We start from the raw sequence: 9426 nt of genomic DNA on the forward strand, positions 1-9426 counted from the left end.
CACGCACCAAACCTGAATTTTTAGAGTAAATTACAAGTTTTATCCTTTATGTTTGTCTCAAATTTTAGGTGTTGTCATTTACCTTTAAAATTGATGACTTTTATACCTAATGTTTGAAAATGTTGCAAGTTTTGTCCTTTATGTATTTTTCGATGTGAATAACACATTACTGAAGTTTACAAACGTAATTAAACGAATAAGACATTTGTTCGTGCTTGTTCATTTAACTAACCGAACAGAATTTCTTATTCATGTTCGTTCACTAATTAAACAAACTTCCCGCCGAACGATTCGCGAACTGTTTGCTGAACGTTTAGTTCGTTTACAGCCCTAGTTGGGTGGTAGAGGCTCTTGCCTCTTGTAGAAAAAACCAAGGTTCAATCGTTGCATAGAATGTAATTTAGTATTGATTGAATTATTCGTGCAGTTTAGAAGTAGGATTAATGTAAGCTTTGCCATTAAAAAAAATTAATATCATATTAGAAGTTTTTGTATCGAACCAACCTGACATATGACATGTTCACACGTAAATACAGTTGCCCATTTTGTAGGATCAAATACAAACCACATTTCGTATACAAACTGTAAGAACCATTTAAAAAGTGCTATGTGACATTCAACCAATTATAGAGAAATGATAAAATAATAACCTAAATAATATCAATTATACTGAATTCATTATATTATGCTAACAAGCAATTAATTCTTTATTTGGATCTTCGTTTTGTTTTCAATGTGCTGATACAATTCTTTATAAAAAATAGTGTTGATATCATTCACATATGTGCAAAAATAAATTATCTTGATTAATTTTCATGTGCTGATATGATTCAAAAATGCTGCTTTTATGTATGTATTGTTTCAGTACGTGCTAATTTAATTTTTTTTTAAGTGCTAGGATTTTCTTACGGTTTGTAGGATAAATATGGTTTGTACCATAACCAAACCATCTTCCATAATTTTCCCATCTTAATAAAAACAGAATATAACAATTTACAACTTAAAAAACAATAAAAACAGAATATAACAATTTACAACTTAAAAAACAATACACAATCGAATTTATCTGATTTTTCTTTTGGATATTGAGCACCCAAATCCAAAATTGAAACAAAATCATTCGTCCTTTGGTTACATTCTCTAAGATCTAGAACCCTAGAAAACAGAAGTTAATTAACACAAAACATTGATCTCTAATATCAGAAACTGTAGCCACTGTTGTTCAACCATGTTGTTTGAGCATGTGGTGGGGCTGCTGGTTGTCTCATGTTAAATCTATGTTGTGGGAATCCTGATGATGCTGCAGCACTGTTTGCATACATATGTACATTGTTGTTCCACTCGTGTCCGCCTGCAATCATTGTGCTGCTCGATCGCTGAGTCTACAAACATTTGATAAGAAAACCGATTAAACCAATGTTGGAAAATTGAAAGAGTTTACGGGAGCGAATAATGACTCATCACTCACTTGGTGATTGGAAGAACTGAGAAATGGTGTTCGTGGCATATGAAACATACGCGGGTCAACAGTTCTTGTTTGATGATCGTATCCACGCGGTTCATAGTTTATTTCAGATGATCCAACGGATTGAAGATGCGTCTGACTTAGAAGCTGCAATGTCTCTGTCTCATTATACCTTTCCCTCCGACTCGTGCCAAATGCCTTTAGTTTAGTTACATAAAATATAGAGTAAATTACTTTTTGAGTCACCGTGTTTTAGTCGATTTAACCGTTTTGAGTCCAATATTTTAACACCATTAGAATATTATGTTAGTTTTTCTTGAAAATACTAAAATACCCCTAACTTTTAAAAACATAAAAATAAACTTTAACAATTTTTCACATAAGATACATAACAAAAAAAGGTGGATAAATATTTTTTTCTATAAAAGTTAAGTTTCTTAAACTATGTAGTTGACTTGAGTCAGTTGAGTGAAACAAGTGAACTCAACTTGGCTCAAAATTTAAAGTCCCATCAGCCCACTTATTTATATCCGAGCTGATTTCAAGCAAGCTTTGATGCACGAGTAAATTTAACAATCTTATTTATAAAAACTTTTAGATAACACAATTTGAAACATACCATAGGTCTAAAACCAAGATCTTGATTATGTTGACTACTCGGGGCCAAATTCTGACCTAAGCTCAAATCAAGATTGTGATCCGAAGAAGTGTCCTTACTATGATCATTATCATTAGAACACTCTGCATTAAAGCAATAAACTTTTATAATCGACAAACTAAATATATCAAAACAAATATATAACCTTGCAAAAAAAAAAAAAAGAAAAACAAATATTAAAAAAAAAAGTAAATACCAGTGACATTGGACTCATTTTCATAAACAGTTGGATCAAAATTTGTGACAGCATCCTTTCCATTGTACTTGATGGCAGCCTTATCATACGCCCTAAATAGAATATATTTTCATTAAGGCCCTTTTAAAATGAACATATGACATATCAGTCCTTTGAGAAATATAATAGTCATATTAATTTACCTGGCAGCTTCAACTTCAGTATCAAAGAGACCCAGGTACACATACCTGTAAGTGTAATGAAGAGCCAAAAATAGAAAAATATCTAAGTGTGTTTTGAACAGTGTGTGTTGAAGTGACATAACTTGATGAAATGAATACAAGTAGATAGATAGGTGTAGCCATAGCTCATTGGTAGCCAGCTTTATATATAAATGGAAAAACAAGTACATATTCTTTATAGGGTTAGTTTTTAAATAAATTTGTTGTTATCATTTGTCTTGTAAAACAAGATAATTTTGGATTTTTTAGCTATTTAAATCATTATTATTATTATTATTATTATTATTATTATTATTATTATTATTATTATTATTATTTTTGTGTAAAAACATATACTACATATAAAGGGTTAGTTTTTAAATAAATTTTGCTGTTATCATCTGTCTTGTAAAACCAGATAATTTTGGATTTGGTTTAGCTATTTAAAACGTTATTTTCTTTGTGTAAAAACATATACTACATATATAAAAAAACACAGACATAATTTAATCAAAAGTAATAATTTTAAATCACTTAAGAAATACTGGAAATAGATAATATTTTGTGTAGCATTTATTTATCTATATATTTTGCAAGCATTACTTTTTTTATACGTTTACCTCATTTTCTAAAACTCTATTTTATCACGAAAACCTATAATTAAAAAGGTTACGGGACCATAAATAATACTCTGCTAACCAATAGAATCATGTAATCGCAATGTATCTTGGATAGGTTGCTTTTAAAAAGGTAATGATAGAAAACTAGTAAAAACAAGATTCGAACCCGATACCTCTGCTGCTCCAGGGGAATCGGGTGCTTACCATTAAGGTTTTTCTAAACTTTTTTTCTTGCAAAATATAATATCTTTTGTCAATTTTCTTGAACAACTGTTTGTGTACAAGATATACAAAAATCTTTCATTAAAAAAAAAACTTGGAAAACTTTGATTATGGGTTTCAAGATCGAAGAAAGTATTGTGATTTGGTTTTTAAATGATGAAAAAGTAGCAAAGGACTTGTAGAGATAGAAGAAAAAGATGATGAAGAAGGAGAAGGTACTTTTTGCCTAAAAATTGGCCCATCCTTGCCTCCCATCTACCACATTTGTGCAAAGTAACTCCTCTATATTTTGAACTCCCTCTTGGAAACCCAGTACTTTGTCTCCTTAGTACATGCACAAATTCCTCCTTGGTCAGATTGTTCATCTGTTGAATTTATGTTGTTTTCAAAACAACAAAAGTCAGAACAAAAAAAAATTAAAATCAATACATGTTTTGCAGCTTTTCATCACATGGTGTGTTCTTTCTTCCAAAAACAAAATCTAAAACACTTTATTGTTTGGTTTTTTTTTACTTGATCTATAGCAAGACTTGTGGCCATGTGTAGTTTGTTTTTCTTTTAAAACAATAAACAACAAGAACAAAACATGTTTCAAGATAAGGCAACATATTATCACTGTTCAAGATAAGGTGAAATGTAAAACAAAACACACACTAAAAGTGAAAAACACACAGACCTGTTTCAGATCATCTTCATAATCTTGTAAGCCGAAATTTATGTCAGCCTCCAATCCCCGGAACTTGATTGCTGCCCTATCGTATGCACTGCAAGATTATATATATATATATTATTATTATTCTCTGGTTACATAAACCCTAACCCGATATAAATAAATATAATTATCTTTAAATAATAAAATTTACTAAAAAGGAAACTTAAGGGTTTTGAACTTTGATTGTGCTCACCGTGCAGCTGCATGTGCAGTGTCAAACCCACCTGCGTTACAATAAAAATAAATTTCAAGATGTTGATTAATATAAATAAATTGTCCATAAAATTTGGAAAATTAATTCTTTTTTATGCTAAAAAAGTTGAAATTTAAAAAATAATAATAAGACGTACCGAGATACACCTGTTTCCCACAATCCCTAAATCATGAAACACGAGGTTTAATTAGCATAAAAAAAATAATCATCCAATAAATCAAACTTTATTTTACAAAAACTAGTTTAATTTTGATAATAAAAAGTTCATTTAAAGCGAAATTATGAAAAAACAAAGGTTTAATTAGCAAACAAAAGTCGATATACAATAAATCAAATTTTGTTTACAAATTTTAGTTATTTTTTAAACAATTACAAATTTTAGTTATTTTTTAAACAAAAAAAAATACATATTTGAATCAAAATTAGAAACCAAATGAAAGAAATGAAACATGAACCATATATGTGATTCCCAACGGCCAGTTCGTCGGTAAAAAGTAACTCCACGATACTGTGAGCTTCTAGACCGGGGTCCACGCCGGCTTTTTTTTAACGGCTGGGGAACCACCTCCGGCAGTGCACCTTTCCCGATAAAGCCACCGGCCGGCGACTGCTGAACACCAGCGGCCCAGTGAGCCGGAGGGAAAGAAGCCGTGAACGGCGTCGTATTAACCGCAAGTGAGGTGGTGGGACCCGGTTGATCAGGATCATCCACCGGAAAAAACTGATGGGTCACCGGCTGATCAGTCATCGAGAACCCGAATAATCTGCTGCTCCGTTTTCTTGAATAATCATCGTCGGAGTCGGAGCTGGAATTGGATCCGGATCCGGATCGGAGTCCTTTACCTTTAGTTTTGATTTGGTCTATGTGGGAAGAGCAGTCGTCGGATTCTTGTGGGTGGGTTATTGGATCGGGTGACCCGTTTAGATCCCACATTTTTTCCGGTCAAAAAGAAGTTGATCGGAAATTAGTAGATATATTTGTATAATTTTATATGATTTTTTTGTTTATAGGAGTAGGTAATTAAAAAGAAGTGGTGGGAAGTAAAAGAAAGTAAGAAACCTAGGATTTATAAAGAAACATGGGAAGAATTAAGGTGGCTAGAGATTGATACATATATGTGTGTATCTATATGTGAAAGTGTAGATTGTGGGTTTGAGGTTGGGGTGGGGTTGGGCTAATTCACTAGATCTTGTCTAAAATTCTCAACCAAATACAACTTCTCTCTCTATGTATATTTATAGCTAGCTAATGTGTGTGTTTGTTGGGCTAATTTATTTGATATCTAGCTATCTTTTTTTTAACGGAAAATTTCTTACTCCCGTCGTCTTGGGACTTGAACCCAATACCTCTCTTTCTCGATGTGTTTAAAGGTTTTACCTTTGTCAATAGACCACCATCCCATTGGTATATCTATCTACCTTTTAATTTTGGGATTTTTACATATTTCCCCCTCCTAAACTCTTTTATTACGTATTTCCCCAAATCATAAAAACAATTACATATATCCCCTTTTTTTGAGAAATTACCCAACTACTCTCTTAAAACCCCATCAGCGTATACTCAAACCCTACACAACACCATCGACCTTTCTTCTTCCTCTGGTATTGACGACGCCAAAGCCTTGCCATCGAATCTTGCTTGTTCAATCTTACCAGGTATGATGAATCTTATCGAAGTACAACATACATGCCATCGAATCTTGCTTGTTCAATATTGCTGCCATCTAATCTTTTTGTTTGTTTAGTTATTTGTTCATGTGAATAACGAACTAGGGTTTATCGAATGTTTGTTGACGTTTTTTATGGTGAATGGTGAACTGCCATACATGTGAACCAAATATACATGTTTACAATTGTTTCAGCTTCGATAACTATTGCCATGTTTCAGCTTTGATGTAGTTGCCATGCTTATCGAATCGTACTCTTTGTTGTTTATAGTTGTTTCAATAACGAAAACAGCCTTATGTTCACATGAAACGACATGTTTCAATAACGAAAACAACCTTATGTTGACATGTTTACACCAATGGGTCTGCAACACAGATGACTCAAGACCACAGAGGGTCGACTTGTTTACAAGAAAAGGAAATATGTCAAGGGTTAGGTGGTTACTTTGATGAAGACGGGTACCTAAATGGTCAACTTAGTGTGACCCGTGCGCTTGGAGACTGGAACATGAAGAAGGATAATAAGTTGTTGATTGCTGAACGAGATGTGAGACAAATGGTGTTGGCCGATAATAATTATTAAGAAAGTTATAAATTTTGTAATAGAATTCAATCACACTATCAAAATCAGGTTGTGGGGGAATGATAGAGACCTTGTATATGTATAAACATTACCTTCTGTATATTGTCACATAACAAAGTCTAACATGGCTACAAATTCCAATCCCGAACTAGTTTCTTAACCATCAGCGGGCTTCTCGATTATGTGACAAACCTGAATCTCACAAGGGCCAAAACAAACATAATTGATGCCATACTCTTCCTAACATGCTGGAAGATATGGAAGGTGCGAAACGACAAACTGTTTAGAGGGGTTCATAGCAATGGCTACAAGATGGTGGAAGAAATAATGGAGACAACCTTCTGGTGGATACATCAGAGAACTAAGTGGAAGAATTTGGGTGATACTATATGAATTGGGTAAATGTGTAATTGATTTTACATATTAGAATGGAGAAATATGTAAGTATTCATTTAATAGATCATTAAGGGTAAAATAGTCATAAATAAGAGTCATTTTAATGAAAAGGGAAAATATGTAATATATATGGGTTAGGGAGGGGAAATATGTAATTATTTTTATGATTTGAGGAAATAGGTAATAAGAGAGCTTAGGAAGGAGAAATATATAAAAATCCCTTTAATTTTCTCAATTGTACACACATAGATACAATCTGATTGTGTGTTATGGATGTGTGTTTGTGTGTGTGAGAGAGATATTTCTTACAAAACTAATCTTCATATGAAATTATGAACTTTTAGACACCGTTCCTTAAAAACTTTTAATTCACATTGAAAATTATTCATATATCTAGATCGAAAAGTCAAGTATGTATTAAGTGTGCATTTAAAAGAATGTGAATAATATAAGCCTTATTCAAGTCAATAAATAATTTTTTTTGAATGGCAATTCAATAAATAAATAAAGCAACATGTCAACAAACTTTAATGAGTCGTCGAATACATAGTTCAATATAGATTTGAGAAATGAAGAAATGAGAATATGGGTTTAAATATCGGATTTTTAAGATATGTAGGTTTTTTTTTCTTCATTTTTATTACATTCAAAAATAATTTATATTGTATTTGATATACTTTATTACATTTAAACCAAGTTATCTTGAGAAATATATATATATTTTTTTTTTGAACGGCAAATTTGGATCACTGATGGACCACTGGAGTATCATCGTGCCACCAGCAGAACCACCCGATCATATCCACCTCCACTAGGCAATAATCCTATACACCAATTCAGGAGAAAACCCAATAAATCTGGGAAAAACCCCCTTTATGGGAATCGAACCCATAACCTAATGGTCATAAGCCTTATCCCACCCCCAAAGATACCACTAGGCTATAATGTCATGGGCATCTTGAGAAATATATTGATGTTGGTAATCAAATATACAAAAAATTTAATTTTTGAAAGTTGGTGCAATAAAAGCGGATTTTTAAGTATGTGTATTTATGTGTGTGCGTGACTGGGTCAAGAAGTGAATATGAACTCTTGACAAGAAAAATAAGATTATGTGATGTGAGGAGCAGTGACGGACCTAGGATTTTTTCTATAGAGGTGCGGAATATTTTTAAAAATTTTAGCCTGCCTAGACATATAAATAAAAAATTCGGTTCGGGTCGGGTCATGTAAAACAAAAAAACATCAAACTAAAATCTTTGAGTGTTCAACCATCAATATTCCTTAATTTTCAAGTTTTAAATTTCAACTTTTCAAACCCTATAATACAATATATAATCAATAAGAGATTAAGAGACAACAAACTCATCTTATAAAGATTAGAACAACCCCAAATTACCTCAAAACACATAAATCACATAAACATTAAAATAACAAAAAACAAAACATGTACTTGTTCGTGGCCGGAATTAAGCTATTATTCGCCCTAATTTTGCAGTCGCCGTCGGGGTGGGGGTGGGGGTGTTGCAGGTCGCTGGAAGTGAGGTGAGGCAGAGGGAGGGCGTGATCGGAATGTCGCGCTCCGGTCAAAGATAATATTTATATGCCCAAATTACCCTTAACAAATAGTTAGTGGTAGCAAGGGGTCGAACCACGAAGAGTATGTGGTTTGTGTATGGATTTGATCGAATTATAAAAAGATGTCACAATTTATGAAGCTTGCTATGATATTCTTGTATTTTTTTGTTTTGTTGGAAATGTGAATTTAAACTAAGTGAATTGGTTTAATTAAATAACAACTACTAATTAACAATTGTAATAAAGATTGATTACTAAACAATAATAAGAAAAAAGGGTTCACACCCGGTTTCGGTAATTGCCAACCTAAGGTTTCTACAAGTTTTTAGATTCAACTCAATTGTATATGATTAGCGGATTTAGTGTACCGTGACTTAGGTGCCAATAACTATCAACGCTTCGAAAAACGGACAAGAATGCACTTTGTAATCAACACAAGTAAAACCGAACCAAGACAATGCATACTACACAAAACCATTTTGTAAAGTCATAACTTTTAACATCGTTCGACAATTTATGAATACGAAACAAATGCAAACTATTGTCAAAGATTTCAAAAATCAAACACAATTTGTCACAAAATTGAACCAAGAAACAATTCGAAACCCTAAATTTAACAACTACCTACACCGGGGTGAAACCAAGGTGATTAGCCGCTCATGGTTGAAGAAGCTTGAACACCGGATGCTTGGAACTTGAAGGAATCATCTCAAAGATTGAACAATGGATGATTGATGGATGATGAAGGTTTGGTAAAGGATGATGATGGAAGGATTGATGGTATGGAGAATTAGGGTTTAGGATGAATTGGGGATGGTGTATGATTGATGATGATTGTTCTTGATTCGAATGATGATTCGGGTCGTGAGTATTGTGTAGATGGAATAGAGATGAGTGGTAGGTGATAAGTGACTC

The 9426-nt window shown here is 32.8% G+C and overlaps 1 protein-coding gene across 2 annotated transcripts; it reads right to left on the bottom strand.

The window, feature by feature from the left end:
* Positions 1 to 1000: 1000 nt before the first annotated feature.
* LOC110912538 (AP2-like ethylene-responsive transcription factor TOE3) lies at positions 1001 to 5487 on the bottom strand. 2 transcript variants are annotated; one of them, XM_022157292.2, is made up of 10 exons: positions 4743 to 5487; positions 4424 to 4449; positions 4267 to 4297; positions 4038 to 4125; positions 3581 to 3726; positions 2502 to 2546; positions 2320 to 2411; positions 2085 to 2206; positions 1469 to 1612; positions 1001 to 1382 (listed from the first exon to the last, which is right to left on the bottom strand). In XM_022157292.2, the coding sequence occupies exons 1-10, from the start codon at positions 5219 to 5221 to the stop codon at positions 1200 to 1202; spliced, it is 1356 nt and encodes a 451-aa protein (XP_022012984.1). In that variant the 5' UTR covers positions 5222 to 5487; the 3' UTR covers positions 1001 to 1199. The 2 variants fall into 2 exon arrangements, with proteins under 2 accessions (XP_022012984.1, XP_022012983.1); XM_022157291.2 differs by having other exon boundaries at positions 1469 to 1663; positions 4743 to 5485.
* Between the last annotated feature and the right edge of the window lie 3939 nt (positions 5488 to 9426).

Source organism: Helianthus annuus, chromosome 15, assembly GCF_002127325.2.
Source record: "Helianthus annuus cultivar XRQ/B chromosome 15, HanXRQr2.0-SUNRISE, whole genome shotgun sequence".
NCBI lineage: Eukaryota > Viridiplantae > Streptophyta > Magnoliopsida > Asterales > Asteraceae > Helianthus > Helianthus annuus.